Source organism: Heliangelus exortis, chromosome 2 (assembly GCF_036169615.1).
Source record: "Heliangelus exortis chromosome 2, bHelExo1.hap1, whole genome shotgun sequence".
Lineage (NCBI taxonomy): Eukaryota > Metazoa > Chordata > Aves > Apodiformes > Trochilidae > Heliangelus > Heliangelus exortis.
Genome location: NC_092423.1, coordinates 48,531,699 through 48,557,173, shown reverse-complemented (window position 1 = coordinate 48,557,173; position 25,475 = coordinate 48,531,699). Strand labels below are relative to the sequence as shown.

General features: G+C 38.4%; 1 protein-coding gene across 2 annotated transcripts in view; it reads right to left on the bottom strand.

Moving 5' to 3' along the window:
• Positions 1 to 25,475, bottom strand: part of ELMO1 (engulfment and cell motility 1) — a 313,181-nt gene that overhangs the window by 203,984 nt on the left and 83,722 nt on the right. For both annotated transcript variants that reach the window (XM_071736038.1, XM_071736039.1), the window contains exons 7-9: positions 22,420 to 22,589; positions 10,028 to 10,063; positions 2,297 to 2,396 (exon numbers count right to left, since the gene is read on the bottom strand). In XM_071736038.1, the coding sequence (XP_071592139.1) occupies positions 2,297 to 2,396; positions 10,028 to 10,063; positions 22,420 to 22,589 (306 nt within the window). The remainder of the gene's footprint in view (positions 1 to 2,296; positions 2,397 to 10,027; positions 10,064 to 22,419; positions 22,590 to 25,475) is intronic.

Here is a 25,475-nt window from a genome sequence, read left to right as displayed (position 1 = left end):
ATAATTTGAGAAATTATTTGTATAACTATCTCAACCAATACTACAAACTTTCTTCTCCTCTTATAGGTAGTAAAGATGGGAGAACTTAAATTTGTGTAGTGTATTTTGATAACCAATTACTAGGTCATTCTCTAAGAACTGGGCATCCAAATCCCTTAGGATATTATGGAAGATGGAAATAAACTTCATTGTCACAAGCAAGAATAAGGTCTTGAGAGAATCTTGCATATCATAAGGAGGTTTTTTTTCAGGTTACATTTCCCCTTATGAAAAGGAACAATGCTCTCCTTGAAAGTGTCAATTCTTATTTGCAGCAGTTGGAACAGCAGTCTTTATGTACCCAAAGGATGCATCCAGCACTAAGTGGTGAGTCATTAAAAGCAGTTAGAGGTTGCCCTTGAGGTGTCCTCCAGCATCTACATTTAAAGTTAGAAAACTATTCAAGAAAACGGTTTAGATTAATTCTTCATCATTTCAGTTTGGCTTCTATTTAATGTGAACAACAGCTTTAAAGGGCAGAAGCACTTGATTGCAAAGTTCACCTTCAGCTAGCAGAAACTTAACAGGCTCCCTTATCCACCCTCTCAAACACTTGAGCCAGCCCATCAGCAACCTCAAGTGGCCTGTCAAAAGCCAAGGGCAGAGAAGGAACACAAGTAAAGCTGCAGATGGCCACCAGAGAGACATGATCCAAAAGTGATCCTGCAGGTTTGTCCTTTGCCCACAAAGCCCCACTGAGGGCTCTGCTGTTCTGCCTCCCAACTGCACGGCAAGTCAGGATGCACTCCTGCCACTCTCATCTATGTCTGTCATTCTTTGTCATTCTGTTTCTCTTCTAACTGTCCTATTCTTCTTCTTGATCCCTTTCTTGTCCAGAAATGCCACTTCTGGTTTTTACTTGCCAGTTTTGGTATTCATCAGTGATTTGTGAGAATGCTTTTGTTTGTGTCTTTTGTTCAGTTTTTTTAAATTGGGTCAATGTCCAGGGAAACCTAGGGATGTGCCAAACAGAAGAGATGAGCTCTGCTGCATCCACCTTCTCCTGTAGTTACCCACAGGGCAGAAGATGGTGATAGGTTAGATAAAGACAGTAATTTTCCATCACTAACAAAGCAGATCGATTTAAACTTATTTATGTTTTTTCATATCCTTCTTGATTGGCTCCATGGGCATGAAGTCAGTGAAAAAAAACAGCTGTACTATTTTCTTTGCCATGAAAAGATAACAATCAACATCACCATCTAGCTGGACACAAACGACATCAATTCTACAAGTTTTTCATACAAATAGCATCCATTATTTTTAATAGCCAAATCTGAGCTTTAATACATCTAATGCTTGTTTTCATAATTGATTCTTCTTTCACTTTTGGCAATAAAAGTAAATTTGTGTTTTCCTCTGGTTGCAGCAATTTTCTAAACAAATTTAAATTACAAGTCTTTGCTCTGACACACTGTTAAAATGAAGAGCTCTTTCCCACAGGTTATATTTGTTTCATTACAGCTACTGGTACCATTTTAGTGACATAACTCTGCTATCTTTTGGACCTCTACAAACAGACTTTAATTTAACATAAATTTTGAGTTCAATCTGGCTTGAAAATTCTTTGTGAAGAGGTGAGCCTGTTTTTTTTTTTTCCACAGTGTAAATGAAAAGGGTTAATTCAGTAATAAAAATTTCTTTCTGAAGTCTATGGCATCTCCATAGAGTACTCCCATATTGCTGCTGCTTTTGTCTATCTCCTACATACAAGAAAAGAAAAAAAAGTTGCACATTGTGGAAAGATCTGTTACAAAATTATAGAACTCTGCTGCAAGATTCAGGGGAGACAGAATTCAACTTGATAAACTGAAGTTGATATCAGCTTAATTTCAATTTTTAAATTAATTAATTTCACTTCCTCCCATACCCCCAAAGGAAATATTTCAGTGCTGGTTTACTTTGAAGAAATATGGTATTACTCATTTTAATTTTCATTAAATCAAAATACTAATTTTTGGCTTAACTGCAGAGTGCCTGTACAGGTCACCCTGTAATTGAGCAAGCAATTTCTTGCGTAATAAGCCCAATACAGCATTGACCCCATTTCACTCCCATTGATTTCAGCAGAAGTTGAGCCAGATCCTGTAACTATGTATATTTCTATTTTGAAACAGCACTTTCATTCCACTCTAATGTATTTTTTACCAATGACCTAAACAACGCCCCTGGAGAAATAACCCCCCGACTCACCTCCAAAACTTAAAATAGTAGACGCAAAGTGATATAGAACAGAGAGCATTGATTACAAATTTACCTTTTTAATGAATGCCACAGAGAATGTATCCCATGATACAATCCCATGATCCATCAGCTCAACAAATGCAGTCAGTGTAAAGGACAACATATCTCCAAAGCTGCAAGAGACAGGAGTCATGACAACATTTACCAGTGATGCAGCAGGGCAACGACCAAGGGAATAATGAAGCAGGAAGCTTTCAGAAAGGCAGGAAAATTAAGCCAATTATGGACTAAGAGGTAAAAGAAGAGCAAGAGAAGCCGTGCAAGAGACAGTCTCTAAAACAATTTATTATGGACATCAAGAACAGACACCTGGAATAAAGCAATTTTTTAAGAGAAGAACTAATCCCCAGGAGAACACCACATGCAAGGATCAAGGAAATCAGATAGTCCAAATTAATCTTCTCTTATGAATTCAGAGTTTTTGATCTAACAGGAGAAAATAAGTGAGCTCGCTCTTTGCAGCTTATGGAAATGCTCCTAATTAAATGTCATACAGAAGTGACACGTTTTGGTACCTCTGTATCAAGCAGATTGGCAGGCAGAGGACTGTTTGTTCCTTCTCTTAGAAGTAAGCAAATGTATTTTAAAAAATCACCAGAGGAGATGTTCTATTGAGCAGCAGTTTTCCAATAGCTGATGCCACAGTCTCTTTCTTTGAATCTGAAGATGTATCTCCTTTTTTTGTCTACGGGCAACCACATGAAGTGAAATCCAAAGTTCCCATGGTTTATCCAAGCATGCAGCTCAATTTTTTTAGGGTTTGCAGGCAGCTACCCAGCATTTTATGCCTGTATATTTACACCTGTAAATTTCAGAGTCAATGCATCTTTGTATGAACTCGGCTAAACCCAAAACAAGTTTAAGCCCAACATAAATAATACTCTCTAACCTAATTAGCTGCATGGGAATTTTCCATCTTAAAAACCAGCTTTTAAAGATTAGCTTAATTTCTCAATCTACTCAGGGCCCCAAAGAGTCAGCAGCCATAATGATTTCAATGAAGTCGTTCAATGAGGTAACCACTCAATACAAGCAGCAGGGCATGGAGCCCAAAATGAAGCAGCATATTATTTTAAGGGCATGCCAACCCGCCTGCAAGGTACTCTGCCACTAAGCTATTAACTAGCAGAAGCATACAATCAATCTAAACAGCATGAATAGTCCCAGTGACTTTAACGCAGCAGCATACCTCATAAAATTATAAAATTTAAAAAAAAAAATCCAACAACCAACCTCTGTCACGCTGGAAATGCAATGCTTAGTACGTTGAAAATCTGAATTTAATACTATAGCCACAGGTAAGCAATGTAATTACTAATGTTTACTGTGTGGTTTGCTCCTCTACAATCCTGCACCAACTCAATATAAGTAAGTGAAAATCCACTCAAATGGAAGATGTGTATTGCAATATAAAGGAATAGGGCAGAAAATCAGTTTCAGTGTAGCAACTTAGACAGTGTGCTGGATTTGCTTTAATCTGCCACTTAGGGATTTCTCAGGGTGTGATGTGGTCTTTGGTGGACCCTTCAATTCAGATTGGAGCTCTTGTTCATCAAAACTCCATCAATGCCTTCCACTAAAGAAATTTCTTGACATTTTGTCATTTTGTGAGAAAAAGCAGAAACCCCCCAAACACACCTTTCTTTTCCACAGCAAGTAAGGGTGTTCCACAGTGGCTTTGATTATTTATGACAAAATCTACATCAAACAAGGCAATTACAGTGTCTATAAAAAATTCATGGAAACTCTGCAAGGAATATTTTGTTCAGCAAATACAGGATCTGGAAGTTTCTGATTTTGTTTTGTTTCAAAATGTCACCACTGGCATTCCAGATAATCAAGGATTTCATAATAAGATAACAATAAGAGTTTGCAGGAAATTTAATGAGCTCCAGTCCCTTCATTTTCCCCAATCCATTATTTTTGCATAATATGGGTATTATGAATCCACAAATAAAACAACGAAAGCCTTCCTTCTAAAAACTTGTATTGAATTCTCATGCAACTTCATGACAGAATACTTCCACAAAGATATGGAATTCTGTTTTTTAAGAAGCTAAATTAGATCCAAACAAAAATATTTTTTTAAAAAATCTACAAAATATAGGCCACACAGGTTAAAAAGTAGGTACAGGTATCTCTCCCCTAGCATTAAGCTAAACAGATGTATTGTTTAAAATTTTATTCAATTAACCTTTAAGATATAAATATTCTTCTATAAAGTAACTGAACATGAAAACTCATCTCCATTAACAGTGGGTACAGTTTAGAGGGATTACTTAAACTGTGTTAAGCCTGCATATAGATGTTCACCTTCAGGACAGAAGCAGCTGGGCTTCAGTTTAGTTCAACGCCTTTGTATTCAACAATCTTATTTATTCTTCTCACCAAAACGACTGATTAATCCTGCAATTTACTCCATCTTCCTCCACAGCTTTGAAGGGGAAACTTGGTTAGTGGATCTGAAACTAGTGGTGTTCATCTATAAACCTGGTTTTAGTAGATGTGCCCATGATAGAACCACTTGGGATCCAGAAGGTGAAAGTACTTTTCCATTTTAAATGATCAGACACCCCACTAAGTGTCACTCCTGGGCTGCTGCTTCAAATAATTAAGGAGAGTGAAAAGGTGCAACACTGGGACTAATCAAGCAGCAATAAACACTCCAGCTCTACACATTATGCAGCACCACACATACCTAGTATGTGTTTTTAAAAATATATAGCTGTATATATATGCACCTGTACATATATGTATACAATAAGTGGCACAGCAAAAGTCAACAGCCAGGCTTAAAGGATAAGCATTAGGAAGAGCACAGCTAGAGATGAAAGTAATCTCCAGGGTAACCAGAGCAAGATAAGGATTAAAGTATCTGGAGGGGGAAGGGAGAGGTGTTGATTCATTGTTATGTGTTTAAACACAAGCAGATAGGTAGAAATAGACTTCCAAGCAATCCATTTCCATACACACTCATACTGTTAAGAGCATCAGACAGAGTAAAAGGTAGAAGCTTAAAGAGAATCAAAGCTTGTTCATAAAATTAGTAATCTTAGAAAATATGTGGCAGGAGCTTTTTAACTCAAAATCAGTGAGTGTTTTAGTCAGAAAGAAAGTCTGAAAAATTATGGGGCCTCCTCTTCATAAAATCTTTTCAGGCTAATCCACAGCACAAGGCACAGCAGTTCTGTAAATATCAAACCCTTGCTGCTCTGGCAAATTGCCTTAATGGCCTTATAGTAATTCCTGATGAAGGTGCTTTTTAATGTGTGCCATCACAGCAAGAAGAGATAAATGGCCAGAGAGATACACTGTGTAATTGCAATTTCATATCTCATGAACACTGACATTTTAATGATCTGTGCTATCAGACAACCTACTTGCACAATCCCTCATGAATGCTCTTCAGGGCTCCAGCTCTTAGGTGGGGAGACCTTACAGTAGGACAGCTGATAAAGTTTCCCCATTCTCTGCTTTTTGAATCCCCTCTTCTAACCACTGCTGTAAGGATGGGCAAGCTGGTTCAGAAAGCAGCACCTCAGACACAGCAGCTTTTGGCAAAAAGCCTCAGAAGCAGCAAAAAGCTGTGGTGTGTAACACCATTGGCTGTCCCAGCAGGAGCTGTTCCAGAGGGAACAGATGGCTGTGCCCTGATCCACAGCCAGTGCACCTCAACCCCTCACACAAACCTGACTGAAGAATAAGTCAATAATTGCATTGCACACCTCTAGGTTTTAGAGAAATATCAGGTCAAAGCCTGTTAAATCACATTCCTAAGAATTTTCTGCATTCTTACCTTAAGAAACTGTGAAGGAAAAAAAAAACAACAAACAACATCTTCATTCATTTTGATATTAGCTTTTGTTTCCTAAAAATAAAAATCTCAGGAATGTGTATGTGACCCTAACCACCACATCCGTCTCTCACCTGCTTTCCTAGTATCATTTCTACATGCCAAACCATCTTTTTATGTGTGCTAAGTAATCCTAAGATGTATAGATAGAACTAAGTCTGATATTTTGAAAAATGCCTAAAGCAACTTGGATTTCTTATAAAAATAAATTAATGAGACTTGAGCACTCAAATCCCCTAGATGTTTTTGGAAAAAACCCACAACTCAATCCATGTTTAATACACAAAATGAACGCTGCATTGCAATTGAGGAAGGAAAAAATATTCAGCTGTTTAAATTATTCTTTAAATTGAGATATTCACACTCACTTTTCAACAGGTTAAAAAAAGAAGAAAGAAAAAAAAGAAAAAAAAGCCATATAAAGCTTGGTGGACTATCTCATGTTATACATGTGTTTTACTTGACAAAAGTTGCATAGGAGAACCTGGAAAGTAACTTCTGCTTGTTGGTCACAACCAGGACACAGCCACCATCCCATTAGGATTAGAAGCCAATGATAGGACACCTTTACACGAAAAATTTTTCATGGGCAAAATGGAACCAAAGCTGATCTCTAATTGTGCAGAGGGGAGGCAGCAAAGAAACAACTTTAACTGGGCAGGAGGCAACAAGAAGAAAGTAGCAGCCTGCCCCAAAATGCTGGAGTTAAGTTAGCAGTTAACTTTTAAGTCTCTTATCATTCAGTGACTGTGCTCACAGCTTAATACTGGGCAACTGACATCATTGAGGTCAACATCAAAGAGTAAGAACAGCTCTTTAAGTTAGAGTTGTCAATGATAAATGGCCATGAATAAATTTAAACAGGGGTGCAGAATATATCTAATCATCAGAGGACATGAGCTCTGAAAGACCTTTGAGGGCAAGAACCTAAGTCTAAAGCGAAGACTGATGATACAGCAGGATGCTTTGCAAGCACAGAGTGAATAAGTCCCTTTTTTATTGCTATGACTCCTCTTGGTTGCTTCTAAACTTCCTTGTTTCTTCAAGTAACCTTTCCAAGGGTGATGCTAAGCCACCATCAAATCAAATCAAAGTAGGAGCAATTCACACCTACTTGATACTTACTCAGTACAGCTGAAAGTGACTGAACAGCCTGTAGGGTGGCTGCCCCTATTTTCCAGAAAATGCATTTAACTGGTATGCTGCGATTGACAAAGATCTATTTTCAATTGTTTGGGAGGGGGGGGGGGGGGGTTGTTTTTTGTTTTTGGGTTTTTTTACATTGTAATGAGCACCACTGAAATATTTCTTTATGGCGCAGTTTCACTGTCTTAATTAAAAAGGATCAGGCCTACTAATTTTAAGCCACTTGTGTTCCAAAACCTGAAATAGCTTTGTATTCCTGGTATCAGGGCTTTGCCTAGCTTGCAAATTAACTCTGATTAAAGAAAACAAGCTGCAAATTTTAAACAGAACTGTAACTGCTCTTGAATAAATCCAGGTGTAGATACCCTTGTTATGGAATATGACTAAATCCACTTCGATGCACATTAAGCGTTTGTTTGCATGGGAAAATAGCCTGGAGGAACTATTACACACTGGTTCATCATAAAGATCTAATTAGAATTACCTTTTCTGTTATTCTCCATCTTTTAAATTCTTGGTTTTGCTCATTTCATGGTGATTTACTTAAATGGACCAGCCTTTCTTAAAAGACCAGGAGTAACTAACTACAGAGAAAAAATATCCTTCTGCCATCAGAGTGGTTTGACTGCCACTCAGAACTCCAATGCAAAGGTGCAGCTACTTCATGGGATTTCTTTAAAAATCCAAGTATTAGCAACATGAGATACATAAAATCCCAAACCAAAAATGGGAAATCAAAATGGGAAACCAAAAACGGGAACCCCTAAAATGAAAAGACAGAGAAAAAGAAACTCACATTTTAGAGGAACTTCTTTTACCAGAGAACACTATTTTTAAGTCTCTCTGTGAAAACCAAGTTTTAATTAAATCAGGCAAGCATGTGCAAGCTATCAAAGATAAAATGAAATATGGGAACTTTATGAAATATGTCATCCTGTAAATCAACTTTTTTTAATTAGCATTTGGCTTCTTTAAGTTTCTTTAGTCAAGAAGACAGCAGCTAGAGGCTTAAAAGCTTTTAAATTTACTTCAGTTCATTATATCAAAGTGAGGTTTTCTTTGTAGTTCTTGTTTCATTGGACCTTTTCCCATTAATACACGGGTGAAAAATTGGCAGGATGTTCAATAACTACACTCGTAGAGAAGTAGCATATATATTTTACCTTCAAAATGTACAAACAGACCTCCTTCCTGAACGTGGTTTCACGTCCTGACCAATGGCTCTGGTATCTCTTTTAATACAAATCCCAAACACAAGATTTTTTTTTTATTGTAATTGTATCATTTAATATACTACTGATGGAAATCAAAATATTAAACTGTGTGCCTGATGTAAACTGAAGCTTCTACTGGCAAGGATTTAACTTGCAAAGTTAGCATAAACATTAGTCACATACACTTCCTTTTCGACTATATTCACTAATGTGCTGTAGCTATACTGATCAATAACAATCCTCTTCAAGTGGATAATGGCTTATTCCCATGAGGAAACCAAACTAAACTGTGTAGAAAGTATTAATTCAGATCATCAGTATAATCAGGTCCTAACACCAGGGTGGGATGCAATTATATAATTAGCATTTTAGTACTCTCATGAGGAAAACAACATAATTTAATGTAGAGAATCCTATAGGATAACAAAATTCAGAAGCAGAGAGGTGCTGAAGGAATATAACACTTATTTCATAGTGAACATTTTTCACAGCAGTGAGAATAAACCCACCATCTAAATGCACAGGAGGTACCTTGTCTCGACAGGGGTGATGCTGCCAAGAATTCCAAAAGCCTCTTGCCATTTTAATCATTTTCCTCAGAATCTAAACTTTTCTATTATGAAACAAGTTGCTTTGCATTAGGTTGAGAAAGCGACATAGAGAAAGGATCTATGTTTCCTGCCAAATTGATTCTTACTGTCTAATTTATTTATTAGCAAAGACTTAATAATAAATGTTTCAGAACATGGTTTAGAGTAGATTTGTGAAAATATGACTTAGCATGGTTTCAGATGGGGAGCTGCATCTCCTGCATGATAAACCATTTCGAGCTCTCAGAGTGTCAGATACACAGTTAATTGCTTAGTTATTCCTTTGCTTCCCTGGGTTTTAGCTGTTCTTGACACGTCAAACTTCCAAGTCAGTCAAGATATTAGAGTATCTCTTGGGGTCCAATTTATCAAAGCCTATGTGCTTAACTTGAAGCATACAGAAGAGTCCCATTTCAAATCACCACACAATAAGCACGCTTCTGAACTTCCTGATATGAGGCCCTTCTCTATATTAGAGTTTTCCTCTTTACAGTTGTCTGCAACAATTAGCATTACCTGGCACCAGCAAATAGCAGGAATTCAAGCTGGCACAATGGTTGTTACTTTCATCTCATTAATATCAACAATTAAAATTGCTTACTAGCTATCGTGTAAGCCAGACAAATTTAAGAGGGGGACTGGGGAAGACAGGGAAAAGATTGATTTGCTCAAATTAAAAACAAAACAAAAGCCTTGCTCAGGAAATAGCAGAAGCCCCTAAAGAAGTTACAGAAAAGAAGCACCCATTCCACAAGCAAAGCAAAAAAGGCTTCATAAGAAAATTTTAACAGGCACCAAAGAGCAGAAAACAGAGAATGCTGAAGACTGGCTGAATGAATATGCACAGTTGTGTTTACACATAAAGATTAGAGCAAGGGCCTGAACTTAGTCATGCAAAAGAAGAGGAAGTGTGCAAGGTGATGATCTAATCAGGTTCTTACCAGGGCTTCATTATCTTCTGCAATTTCTGATATCGTCTGCAAAATTAAAACTTGCACGTGAGGAGACACACTTTAAAACATCTGTTCTCTATTTTCCTACAAATACACACATATACTCAGTTCATAAAACTGAAAGACAGGCACACAGTAAGAGGCAGTAAATTATTAGCAATTTGCTGTGAATAAAAAGAGGTCAGTAACTAGTAAAGGACATTCAAAAATTGTTTAAAATATTTGTTCAGAATGCTTGTATTAACTTCTGTTAGGAAAAAAAGCAGTTGATAGGAAAAATGGATCAGATTCCTATAAAATGTGTTTCTCTTGACCTTTGAACATTTCTAGCCATCCTAAATTAGTTAGGTATTTGTGTGAAAGAAGCCTTTAGTACAAAACAATAACAGTTTACATATTCTGTCTTGTTGCTATGACATGTGTTCCACTGCCTGGAAAACTCCATCAGATGAAAATCTCAATATTTACTTCCATACTCTATCAGTAATACTGATGTAAGAGCAGTCAACAGGGATGAAGAAAGTTGTTGTGTAGCTAGGACCAAGAGACCAAAATCCCAGCCTTCTGAAGCCAGGGACAAGTTTTCTTTTGACTTCAATGGGGGACAAACAATTTACCTTGTATTTTTAACCACAGAGTTGTTAAAAACAGAGACCCAACAACTCAAAAGCATCTTGTACCAGCTCCATGACACACAAATACAGTGGTGCAGCCTTATTCCAACAGAATGTGTAAGCTCACCTGTAGCTCTGTTGCTTTTAAAATTCACACACCAATGAACATGCCTAAACCCAAGGTGCTGACTCAACCCACTTGAGAAAAACAACAACCTGCTTAATGGTGTCACTGAGTCAGATTCTAAGAGGCCAAGCTGCACACACAGCCTTCCATGTGATGCTCTTGCTTTCCTAGTAGCTTCCAAAACACTTGGTTTTTAATTGCAGTAAGGTTTAATGTACCCCAAGAATTTTTTTACTTAGGTATTTCCTATTTTTGTCCCCTAGGTATACATTGTTGTCTAGCATTAGCAAACCAGAAGCTATGGCACCACATAGTCAGAAACTGAAAGCCAAATCTTAAGGGGGGGAAAATAATAAATGCATCTGAAAGCTGCAGCCCACTCATGACAATTTACAAGTCATCCTGCTAATAACCATCTTCAGAACTGGCGATTATGCTACTAAGGAAGTTGAAGAAAGATACTGTCAGTGCTAAAAATGGCATACAAGATAAATAACTTTTTAAAAAAACATTATTTAAGAAAAACAAACAAGGAAAGAAAAAAAAAATCAGTCTCCTACTTAACACCTTCTTATATCTCGTAAATCTATTTCACAGTTTTATTTCAGAGGGTTGGATACAGCTCCACACTGGGCAGACTACTGTTCAAATGAAGAACAAGGAGGTTCCTCCTCCCTCCTTGTCCCTTTCACCTTTGCACTTGCTGCCATACCATTCAGCCTGCAGGAGCTCTAGGACTCCAAGTATTCCAACTGTTGATTTGACTCTCTACCAGAACTTGGTTTGATTTTTTTTTTCCCTTTTGGTACAGCAGTAATGCCTTCCACTGTTTAAGCATAAGTCATGCTTTCTACATAGACCCAAAGGACCTCCTTTTAGAGACAAACCAGGCTCAGGGAGGGCAGCTTTTGGGCTGGCTTGTGTTATCACCAGGGGAGAAAACACAGAGTACATCACAGAACTGTATGATTTGAAATCATACATTGCTAATTGTGAACTACAGTACTCACACCTGAAGACAATGATGGCACAGTTTATGACATATCAACACACAGATTAGACTACAGCTCCAATTAGAAATGTGATGAGATTTTGTTCTTAAATTTCATGGCTTCGGGGTTTTTTTATGCTGCACTAGCTATCTGTGTAGACAGTAATCATAAGCAAACAAAAAGCATTCTTACAATCAGGCAGCCTTAAAAAGAGGAGAAAATTAATCTACTTGTGCTTTGAGAAGTAGAAAAGTTCAAAGCATTTTCTACAGCAGGTGATCCCAACATCAGCTGAATGGCATCCCTGTGCTTCTAGAGTGCTTCCTTGCTGCAGAAGAATCTGCTAAAACTTATCAAGAAAAACTACCACCACAAATGGGTTTTGTCATCTCCCAAATGCATGTGGATCTAAGCGACCTTATGCAGCACATGACAGCAAAACTTCATAGCACCCTCCTGAGCACAGTTTTTAAACCAGCTGCTTTTCATATAGATGCTGGCTTGGATTAAGCAGCAAGTAAACTTGAAATTGGTTTTGAGCCTGACATCAAAGAGAAACTAGAGTGGTGTTTGCACACTGGTAGCACTTTAAAGGGCAGACTCAGTTGTGCCAGTGTTTTTTCACAACAGGCACATTTCCACAATCAGGTGCATTTTCTCCATGACTAAGCCCAGGGATTATGGAATAAACATTTGAGTAGTAGAACAAAACATTTTAGACAGTAACGCTCTTAGCAGTTACAGAACTCTTATTCATCTTGATTTAATTGGCAAGCAAGTCAGAAGATGTGAAATGTTAAAGAAAATAGAAATTTAGAATAATATTGAGAAATAACTGAGTCATACGGGACTTTTCTGGTGAAGCAAAACAAAGATGGAAATTTTGACTTGAAGGACAACCATCGTATTAGACCAAACAACATGTACCAGTCTGTTGCTTTAGTGTGATAAGAGCCTAATCAAAGACAAAATGTTGCAGCAGCACTGTACAGGATGATTATAGATAGACTTTTACCACTGAAGAGGTGGAGGCCATTATCTAAAAGGCTGCATGCTATTTTCATCCCATCATTGAACAAAGAAACTAATACAGAAGGACCTGGCATGAACAAGAGTTCCTCTCATATTCACCCATAGACCAGGCTAAAGTGGCTACTGAACTAAGTGGCCAAGCTAACTCTCCTAGCAAGTCAGCCTGGAAAGGAACAAGTGCAGAGTGCCACCTCTGCCAGCTTTCTTCCTTCTTTCTTTACAAAACTGTTGTTTCTTCTAGAGGGTTGACTCCACTGTAGCAATGAGTCAGTTCTGTAAAACACTTCCTGGGTGAGTTACCACAGGTATGGCCAAAAATGCTGAAAGCCTTACTGATCTAGACACTGTAATTGGTTCAGTAATTTTATTTTTTTCTTAGAAGAAACCATACTTCAACTGCACTTGCACAGATGGGAACAAAATCACAGCCAAAATGTTATGAGGATAAATTAAATAGCATTTGTGAAAGATTCAAATACTAGAGTGGTGAAAGACAAAAACAGACAGAAATTCTTATAAGGGGAGAAATCTCAAAACAAATGCCAACATAATGCAAAATAAACATTAACAACAAGCCACAGGTTTAGACATTTCATTACCATATTATGTTCCCTGTTTGGCCTCAAAGGAACTTTGTGATACATTTCCATCTGAATCCCAAGGAGCAGCAGCTTCCTTTGGACTTCCCCAAGCCATATAGACAGAATTCTTGCCTCAATACCGCAGGTTATGTCACAAGCAACTTCTAGCAGAGATCAGCTTAGCAAGGATCCAACCAGATCAACTCCTATGTGCTCATGGGCAAAAATTTCTGTAGGAGGACCAAAGACAGCCCAAATCTAAACCCCAGCTGGAAGAACACAAAGTGCACAGGAAGGGCTTGTAGCCACTGGGCAGAAGTATGGACACATCATCTCCTTGTGGGAGCCAGTGTGGAGTTAGTGATGCCAACAGCTAAAGCAGTCACACCACATCACTGAGCCTGCACTGTCTGAGGCATAGTAGGATAAAAATACCACTGAACATAAAAACTTTTCAAGCAGTAAGGCCCCAGAGAGGGCAGTTATTAACAAAGGTGGAATATGTTCACAAAACCTTCCTCCTGTATAGAAAAACTGATGGGATGACGGATGAACAACTTGCTTAACCACATTAAATCAGTATCTGGTTACTGGTTTTCAGTCAAAGGTAGCCCACATTCTGAGTAACAGTGTTTAGAAATATGGCAAGACAAATACACAGGAGTACATCCTTCTGGCTTCTGTCTGTATCAGGTGTGGCTATTGCATATAAATGATGTCTTGGATGAAATTTGCAAAATTACTACTAAGCTATGCAGTAGCACTCCCACTCCTTGCAGCCACCACACTACCAGACAGCTACTCCAGTCCAAGAGACAAAAACATCTTGGGAAGTTGTAGAAATTGAAATTTAAACATATTTCCTTATTTTTGCTGCTTCTGATGTTGGATATTAATTGAAATAAATAAAATTTTGGGGGAAAAAAATCACTTAGAAGTGATAAAGAAGAAGTATAAAACCAGAGCTTACACAATATTGAAACAGCAAGAATTAGACAAAAGCACATCCCAAGCAGTCAGCAGCCTGTACTTGAGACATAAACCTGAAAGACAGATGAAAGGGATGGAAAAATGTACTTTCCACAGCTTACCTTGGGTATAGCCTTCATCACTAGGCAGAAAACACTGAGTAATTGGACACATCAGTCTCCTCTCATCAGTATTAACATCTCATCAGTATATTAGCATCCTATTAATGCACTAAAATACCGACCTGTAGGCTAGCAAGACCCCTACTAAAGAAAAGCCCCTTACTCTTTCAGCATGCCTATCAACATTTTTAAGTACTGTTGCTTTAAATAGAAGCCAAAAACAAGTTAACCAACCACTTATTCGAGTGATAGAATATAATTTCAGAACAAATAATCTCACGTTTCTGAGTATAAAGTAGCACTTGTGCTATTTGCTTTGTGGAGTACCACCTGACTCCCTTTTCCATGCAGAACTGGAAATTAAAGCAAATAACTCAAGCCTGTGTGGATCAGCTTCTTGCACCCTGGGGAATGGATCCCACTTTTGGGGCAACAGTTCCTCGAGTCCTGTATTTCAGTCTGGAGTTTAAAAAAAAATAAATTAATTTTGTCCGGCTTGGTGCTCGCAAATCCACTGCTGGAATTACTCTTTTTATCATATTCTACAAACGTGGCTGCCCAACAACAAACAGTAGAACTGTCCCATCTCCTCTTCCCTATTCCTGTCAACACCTGTCAACAAGGTATTGATACCACTTAGCAAGGTCATTTAAATGCTAATATTCTTAAGCACGGGCAAGAAATGAGTCCTGGAGAAAAGGTATTTAGGATGGGGGAGTGCAAGGAGTAGCAACTGTTCTCTTCAAAGATAAGATCTTTGAGGGTTCAGTCTTCAGACCAGTCATATATCTAAAATGCTGTATGTTCTGAGTGTATGACATTGATCAGAAGGATATACAAGAAATTGTGCTCATGTGTGTGTGTGTTGAGATGGAGAGTGGAATCCAACCTGAAGACTAATGGGAGAAACAAACCCAGAAGACACCAAGCAGGAAAGAAACAAGCCAAGCAAAAAAAATCCTCCCTCAAAGAAAAAATGCTACCTCACTGCACTGAAAAACTAGGCGACAGCCCTTTCTTGTTCTCCTGCTGTTACCACCATCTCCACACTGGTAAAACTGGATAACCTGATTTTCTATACTATTTTGGATTTTTGCCTCATAGACAATAGTCAGCCTCTCCCGACATTACAGAAGCACTAAGAAATGAAGACTGTAAAGCCCTTGTTGGACAAGAATTGATTTTGGCAGCAACGTCAGATTAAGTAATCTATGCTTCCAGGTGAAGCTTCACAGGGATGGCTGAGCCTGTCTAACAGCCCAGTACTGTCAAAAATAAAAATTATTTTCCTCTCTCCATCGTATGGCTTATTTTCTGCTGGATTAGCAAACTGAATTGGCCCACTGAGGACTCCAGTGAGTGCTGGAGCTGAGCAAGACAGGAGCACATACTATGGAGCCAGGGGTGGGGAAGAGTGGAAAAGGACTACTTTATTTTGTAGCAAAGCCCTACTAACTTAGAATCACCCACATTTTCTGAAAATTCATTTTCCATTTAACCCAGTGAGTTGTGCCTGCAAGACTGTTTTCTGGGGCAACCATCTGAGCTCAATCAGGGAACTGAACCAGGTAAAGGAATGTCGTATTAAAAGTAGCCTTTATTGTCACTTTTAATAATCTACATCAGTTTTCCAGTCCAGTCTGCTACAAATGGTTCTGGTATGAAAAAGGGCAAGAACAAGTGGCTGTGAGCAAGGGCTGGCTTAAGTGCTTTGACAGCACTACTGAAATACTCATCAGGCTGAGATGGAAAATAACATTAGCAGGTATGTGAGCAATTGTCCCAAAAAGTGTGTTACAGTCGGAACAACTCCAAATCTATCTGTCTTCAGTTTTCCACTGGGCTGGTATTCAGTACTATCTCTGTAACACAAGCCAAGACCTAGAATTTCACTAAACAATACAATTTGTCCTTAAAGCATAATTGCCATCTCAGAGACTTCCAGCTGTAAAGCAGCCAACTCTGCAACTGCCTGCGTTCAATAGAAGACACCTCTTAGTTGACAGTCAAAAAACCATGATAATACACATTTATTTAAAAGCTTATATGAACCCAATCTAGCTGCATTTGATGACAGAATTCGACAACCATCCCAATTTAAAGCAAGTTTTTCTCTCCAATCTGTCCACTAAGCAACTACAACTCCTTTAAAATTCAAACTGGGATATTTTCAACCATGTTCAAGAAGCACCATCCAGCATGCTCCTGTGCCATGGCTGGACTACAATTAAGTTTTTCAGCACTGCCACATTGATGAAGCAAGCCTCTCAAGCTTCTCAACAGTGCCAGAAACAATTCTGCATACTGACACGAGAACTAGGCTTAGCATAGTCTGGTTTTTGGCAGAAACTGTTATTTCAGCCAAATGACAAATGAAAGAGACCTTGATAATGCAAACAAAATACTGAAAATTCTGCATAGGCCTTTCCTTGTTTTCCTCTCACTCATTACATCATTATTATCATTACCAGTAATAACAAAAATACATTTGGATTCCTGTTATTAACTCTTAGGTCTTTCAGTATTTATGGCTTGTAACTTCTGGGTTGTTGGGTTGCTGTTTTGGGGTTTTTTTATTTCTTTCCTTACTTTATAAGGGAACATGAGGGTTTTTTTCCTTTTAAGGAAGGCTGAGAGTCTGTCCCAGTCACACAACTCTTCTGTTACGCCAAGGAAAACAACCCTGCCCACATCTTTACCAGTCTTCTCTTACATCAGAAAAACTATCCATACAAACATGACTTTCTGAAATATTAATTCTGGATCCAGACTGTGACATACAGATCTGACTGAGAAAACTACATCATTTCAGAATGGGTAGCAAGGAAACATGATAATTACTTCCAGTTTGGTTCCTGAGCACATTTTTCATCAGACATTATGGTAGACAGGACCTTCTAAGCACTTCTCTCCTGCCTCATTTTAGGGCACTGTACTCTAGAGGGAAAGCAGAAGCAGCACACCCTCACTCTTCCCTTTAACATTGTCTGTCTGTACATCCAACCAGAGAGACTTAGAATTCAATTCTCCTTAAATGAAGTACAAATTTGGCCCAGACAAAAAATTAGGAATATTCTGTAAATCTCTTTCTGAACAGTCTCTGAAAAAGAAAGTAATTGTGTCTGCAGTCCCCCAGTGTCGTGACACAGATGCAGTCTGAGAAGTGACTGGACATCACAGATAATTTTAAATGGGATCAGCATTTACATATTCTTCATGACCTAACTTGTCTTGCAGTCTCTGCTGTAATTTATAGGTCCCAAGAACCACAAATATAAACATAAAACTAGCTTTTTTATTTATTTCTTCAGTTAATAGGAGACTTAAGGCATGTTCTGGAAGCAAGAATGAGCCTGAAGGAAAAACCAACAACAGGATCAAGATACATGTGGACAGTTTCTGAGGCATGTTGCATCTCTGATGATATAAATCCACTCATATTGACAAGATGCACCTCAGCATCACCAGGGCCCCATGCACCCTACAGTCTGTCAGCCCTACGGCTTTGTCTCCACACACAGCAAGTCTACAGTTCATATGCTCTTAGCAGCAGACATTCACAGAGGTCTGGCCCAGATTACTGTATCTACACATAGTATTAAAACCACTTTTCAATACTTCTGCACAGTAAAAACAAACTCTCTCTCAATGTCAATATTTCAAATATTTCAAGCTATATTCACAGCAAGAAACTGAAAAGTGTGTTCTCTAATGCATTCTCATTTTCTTCAGTATTCAGCAATATAACGTGGAAAATTAAGTAGGCAACACTGTTGATTCTTGTTAACTTTTCATATTACTACTTTTCATCACCAGCAAACTGAAGCCGAGCTAACTAGAAATCTTGGGATTTACATTCTCTTACTCTGGTCACTGTACTTCTACAGTTATCAGCTTCACCAAAATGAGTAAGTAGCACACTAAATAAAGCCAACTTTATTTATAAACAAAGTGTAGGCATCTTCCTTGGTGACAATTACAAAAAATCTGGAGTCTTGCTTTCCAGAGGCTGCCTACTAAAACTTAATTACACACTCAAATTATAACTTAAGAGCTCCCCCTAACATGAGTTCCACATGCAAAGAAAACCTCAGAGCAACCTTACACTGGGCACAATGCTACTTTTAATGAGCACTGCCTGCCCCTTTGGGGAAAATAGAGAATAAAGCTTGAATTAACAAAATTCATCATTTCTAGTACAGCTGCACCACAGAGGTGCCACTCAGCCTGGGCTTACTGATGCAGGGCTGTCTTCAGCTGCATTAACCCCTGGGCAGCTGGGAGAACACAGAGGGGCTTCTTGCAGAGCAGCAGCAGATACCCCATGGGATGTGTTGCAGTTCTCATGCCCTCAGAGTCTTACTGCCAAGTCTTCAGGTTGCAATGATGGAGGAGAGAGAGCTACTTTCATGCTAGTTCACAACGTGCCTGCTCTCAGGTTGTGGCTCACCAATACATCTATGCCAACATAGTTAGGTCTGTTGCTACAAAAAAAAAGGGGTCTTTTCTGCATCCACTCATACCCATCTCCCCTTTTGCTTCTGCAGGTCTCAAACTCAGCAGAAAACTTACTCTACAAAACAAGTGTGGATCCTTTTCAGCAAAGTTAGTTAGTTAGCAGGAGTGGGTCTGCAAAAGCATTCAGATGCCAGAACCAATTCCAGGAAGGAAGCAGGATGGGGATGGAGAGCAGGGGTTAACACACAAGGACCAGGAGAAACTGGCAGGGAGCTGGACCACCTCTTAGCAGTACCGAGACATTAGGGTTCTTCTCAGCTGTGTGGCTGAGTCATAGCTTCACATTCAAGCAAAACTGGCTCAACAACAGTAACTCAAAGGTAGGTAAGAACTCCACGGTGAAGATACACCTTACAGGTATCTTTACAAAATACACTGCCTTCTAATATTGGAGGATCAAAGAAATTTATGCCCTTCTCTGAAGCTTCTGGCTGCTCATTCCTCCTCTAATACTGTCCCCCTTTCTAATGCTAATATGATTGCATGGGTAGGTCCACCTATGAATACTGAAGTGCCTAGAGTTAAAAATTCAATTAGGGAAAAGAAAGTGGCAGGTATTTTGGCAGGGAAAAGATGCTTTCAAGATGCTTTCTGCTTTGAAGCATTTGAATGCCCTGGTCAGCATTACAGCCCACAAGGCCACAGTGCTGAGGATCCACAGCCCAGGGTAGGAGCTATTGGCAAGGATGCCTTCAGCTTGTTTTTCCAATTCATGAGCATCAAACTGGATCCTCTTATTAATGGTATTGCAGGGGTCCAAGTGAAAACAGGAATAGAGAACAAAAGAGGGCAATTGACTGACTCCTGATGCTTTTCCTTGAATGCCTTGGGCAGTCAAATGGCTGGCTGTCCTTGTCCCATCTGTCTTCTACATATTTTTGTTCACTCACAGGCCATTTTAGGAAGCCACCTTGTTGTAAGAATAAAGTCAAACCCCAAACCAAAACAAAAGCTTTTTCTGTGGAAATACATTGTTGGCCTTGTGTGCTGAAATATCAGTGAGTGACAGACCCTGAAGTGGGAGGACAGGATCAATAGTTTGAAGTCAAAAGAGAAATGAAAGCAGCAGCAGCACCATAGCAGGCTTTGGCTGCTCTGTCTGTATGTATTAAGATTTACTCATTTCAAAAATTCTCAAGTTCTGCTAAATATGCTCTTATCAGCCAGTGATGCACTGATAAAAAAAGTGTATAAAAGCAGAAGGGAACGTACAGCGTAGCACATATGTTCTTGCTTTACAACTCCCTTTGCAAAGCCAGACTTGGAAAACCCTGACCTGCAGACCCCTCAGAAATTGCAGAACATCTAGGCTGCTGAACACAAAAGAGACTGCAGAGAGTTCATTAACACACATAAGCTGCTGGAAACTTTTAAGTCTTTGTTCAATGCCCAAGCTAGACAGTGCTTCTCCCCACAGGCAGAAACACTGATAAATAGATTAGATGGGTAGATGAATCAGTGCATCTTTGCTGATACATTACACCAGCTAAAAAGAAAAATCTGAAATCCCTCCAAATGCAAGACACTTTAAAAAAATATATTAAAAAAGAAAAAAAAAAAAGAAAAAAGAATAAAGAAGGAAAAAAAAAGTAATAGACTCCACTCATACACCTAGTCTACAAGCCTGCTGTGTGGTTTGAAAACTTATACTCTCATCCAGGAATTACTACTAGGGTGTAATTTGCTGAAAAGTTCTTTCAGTAGTGGTGATGGCTTCACTGGTTTTCCTCCTAAATAGTTATTTTTAACCCAGTCCAGTCTGCTACATGTTGGCCCATCCCACAGCTACATAACATGAGTAGAGATCTGGAGAGTGTGGAGGGTATGTCCTCTTCTTTTGATGCAGCTAAAAGAAATGCCTGTAAAAAACGTGAACGTTCCCTGTCTGTTTCAATAAAAAATAAAATGTTTTAGTTTAAATACTTTCCACAGTGGAGTAAATTAAACCACTTAAATTAATGACAAAATAAACTAGAAGCAGTAACTTTTAATTTGGTTATGTTCTGATCTTCATAAGCACAGGTGAGCCTGCCCATTCAGTAAACCTTTAATTAGTATAGTAACTGTGCATATGATTACACAAACCTAAGCTGTCTGGTTTTTAATTTGATTTATTTTATGAGCAACAAATATTATAGGAATACAGGACAAGTTGACAGATTTGACAACTAGAAGAATTTTTTTAATTCTTTTTTTAAATGGCTCCATGAGACAGATCATACCAATGCAAAAAAAAAAATAAAGACCACAACTCCAAAACACTGCAGAGGAAACCATGAAAACTTGGAAATCCAGTATACAGCTGGAGTTAAGCAATAGAGATATGAAATCAAATATACCATTGACCACAGAACAGGCAGTGATGAGTGAGAGTGTGCTTTTACATTTCCCAATCTAAGGACTACTGGATTCTAAAAAGTTCTTAATTGTGCTGTGGAAAATCCCCAGTATATTTCTTTTGAGATCATCAGAGACAATTTGTGTTCCATTTCAAAGCCTACTTTACTACTTTTGCTTCACCCCCTAACACTATTTACTTTGTTGAATCCAAGGGATCTCAAGCACATTTGAGAGCGGATTTGGATTAATTTCAGCAATTTATTTCTGAAGTCCAGCCCACAAGAATGAACACCCCCAATGAATAAGAAAGCTACTTTAAAAGCATTTTATTTCTCGTGGGAAAGGATGTGGGTATTGTTGTTTTCTTCACACGTAGTAGAGGTTGACACTGACTGCAAAGCACTAAAAATTTTACTTGAAAGCAAAAGCCTACTTAAAATACTAACTTAGAAAAAAAAAAAATAGATCAACAATCCACTTGATAGTTTTATGTAATACCCTTTACAGTAAGCCAACAGACACTTATTGAAGACAATGGTCCTAAATTTCACCAATGGCAAAAATCATTAAGATAATGTAGTAAATAATAAATCCTTTTCAGAGGTCAGCTTTCAATTTAATTTCAAAAAACCATTTTTAGTTGAAAAACACCAGCCAGAATTAAAACAATAAAACTGGAAATTAAAAAAAGCACTGAATTTTGCTCCCTATGCTCTCAGTAAGATAATTTTTAAAGCATTTTTCATATTACATCATTTAACTATCAACTATTAAATATCCTATCAACAATTTATCTGAACTCCAATGGGCAGAGAAGGAACTAGCCTCCCCAGAACTTAAGGCACAAAGGGTACTTCTTATTTTTCATTTTGCTCACCCCCAGCCCCCACCAGCCCATTGTTAAAGGAAATTTTAAAAATGTTCTCATATATAATGAATATACTATCCTAGCAGCTCAGAGCTCTTCAGATGTTTTATTTTATATAATCTTAGAAGCTGTACACAGAACTACTTCAGGTACTCAGGGAGTGAGCATAAAAGCACCCCATATGGCAGGAATGTCAGAGTGTAAACAGAATACTTACTCTGTGCCACTTTCAACCATTTGTGTTAGGAGGGAAATGCCATCTAGGTTTATAAATTCTTGGGCGAATGTAACATCCCGTGAGTAGTTGGCTAAATCTTTCAGTGCTTCTAACTTTGCATCCATACTAGAAGACTGGATCCTCTCATGGAGCTGCTGTGCATTTTGAGCCTAAGTGAGAAACAAAACATACAATTTAAAAACAACAAAAAAGTTTTTGTTACCGTGGCAGTAATGAATAAAACACTAGCACAAGCAGGAACAGCAAGCATGTTTAATATTAATGATAATGCTCTCATGCTGAGAAATTGCTAAGTAGCTCACACATGAATTATTTTTGTAAAAGTACTCATGTACTAGACCATTATTACTATTACTATTTGGATTGTTGTAGAATCATAAGCTGAGCAATGGATGGATATCTCATTGTCTCAGGCAAAATGTAGGCATTACAAAAGGCAGCCTTTGGCTTGAAGAGCTTATGTGTCATATCAATAAAAGTAGAAAGGAAAATAAAACAAATTGCATCAGACAATCTCAGTACAACAACGGCAGCACTTTTTTTTCCTGTCAATGCTTACTCAGTTTATGCTCTTCTCATGACCTTTAACAACAAAGACCACATACTGTCCTAATCAGGTTATAGCAGTAGAGACCAACTTCAGGCCTCCTGAAGGCCTCCCCCTTCTTTCTTTTGTTCACAATCAATTAAAAAAACCTCACATACTCTTTTACAAGAATAGAAATAATTAGTTCCCACATAATACTATGATATTATCATTCATGCATCTCTATGGAAGTCCAATATCCACATGTATTAGGCCATTCTGCCCACTGCTTCAAATACAGGATGTAGCAGTAAAATCCAGAATGAACACTGATGGTAAAAAGCTAAAGGGATATTTAAATAATGCATATTAAACTGTCTCTTTAGCTGTACAGCTACTTAAAATACATCTCACGTTTTCACTTTGAGGCTTTCACTTACCTGAATACAATATTCAAAAGCTTTAGTTAATAGCTAGCTAGCCAATACTTTTCTTAGAAAATTAATCCTCCTAGGGAACACAGAGATACTTTCAAAATTCAATTTCCTAAAATTCACTTCTTACCAGCACTGAATGAAAGGTGAAAGAGAAACTATATGTCATTGGGAAACCAAAGTAATGGTAAAATCTGCTAAGAGTTATTTTCTCTGAGATTATGCTTATTCTTTATCTGCTTGAGAATAAGAATTTTAGAAAAGGCTGTGCTGACAGACAATTTTCCACTTTTTTTCTATTTAATTTTTTTTTTCTATATTACTTTTCTACTCAAGTAATGAATATATTCTTCACAGAGATGGTCATCTCTGCAAATCAAGACCCTGAGATAGCAGACATTTTTAGTGCAAGTGAATACTAAAACAGGGAACATATAAAACACCACGGTGTCATTACTACAGCTTCCTATCTACATAACTTTGATTGCTTCACAAATATGAATAAAATTAAATGTCCCAATATCCTTTGAGATCGGCAAGGTTTCTTACTACCCATTTTTTCCGAAGAAAAATTAATGCATGGCCAGAACCTATGCAGTGAGAAGCATGTACGGGGAGGAAATATTTTCTTGTCAATATGACTGTGGTCAACATCTTCAGTTTAGAGAGAAATGAAAAGTCTTATTTTCAGCCCTGAGCTTTTCTATGTCTTATGTATAGGGTGGTGCAGCCATAGCAGTTCCATTATCTACAAAAAGGCAGAGTCCTGTCATCTAAAAGGTCTTTCTGCCACCCTAAGCTCCCTACTCTATCAACTGGTTTGAGCTGTAATGGGGAAACAATGTCTTACACAAGCTGTAATGGCAATGTCTGTCCAAATGGTACTAAAAGAATGTTTTCTCAAACTCATGCAGCTGGTAAGCTAAATCACTTGGTGAAGGCTACAGAAGAGATAAAAATAGATTCCACTAACTTCCAACTTCCAGGATAACCACAAAAAATACTTTCTCCAACCCTTCCCCTTCATAAGGGTGGGTGAAGGAAGTTTTGTGAATGTACTCTTGAGCAGTAGCTACCTGTGCCCAGGTGGCCAAGAAGGCCAAGAGCATCCTGGCCTGCATCAGAAATAGTGTGGACAGCAGGACTATAGAGGTGGTCATCCTGGTAAGGATGCATCTTGAGTACTGTGTTCAGTTTTGGGCCCCTCACTGCAAGAAGCACATTGACTCGCTGGAGTGTGTCTGAAGAAGGGCAACAAAGCTGGTGAAGGGTTTGAAGCACAAAGGCCAAGGAGAGTCTGAGGGAATTGGGATTGTTTAGTCTGAAGAAGAAAAGGCTGAGGGAAGACCTTATCACTCTCTCCAACTATCTTTAAGGAGGCTGTAGTGAGGTGGGTGTTGCTCTCCCAATGAACCATTGAGAGAACGAGAGCAAATGGCCTCAAGTTGCACAAGGTGAAGTTTAGATATTAGAATTATTTGGATATTAGAATTTTTTTATTTTTTTTTTTTTATGGAAAGAGTTGTCAAGCATCGGAACAGGGAAGTAGTGGGATACCATCACTGGAGGTATTCAGAAAAAGAGTAGATGTGGTACTTCAGGACATGGTTTAGTGGGCATAGTGGTTTTTGGATGGCAGTTGGACTTGATGATCTTCGAGGCCTTTCCCAAACTTAAAGATTCTATGATTCTAAAATTCTAGAGCAACCACTAGTAGTATATGAACAAGAAGTTCAACAGCCAACTCCTACCTCCCCAAATTGTCTTTGTAGAACAGCAGCAAGCAAGAAAGGACGTTCAAGTAGACTCAGGAGAACATCCACTTCCAAACCCCTCCACTTCACACCTACAAATGCTATGTAAACATTGCCTCATCTTTATTCACATTAACAACAGCTTATTAATGATTGAGTTCACCCTTCCTCTTGAGGAAGGATTCCTGCTCCCAGTTTTTAACACCCGGGGCTGGTGAAATTCTGCTGCCATCCCAGCTGGACTACCATTACACATGAATCAATAAGAAGCATGGAAAGAGCTAACCCTACACCTTACACTAAAACTGAGAACATCAGTAT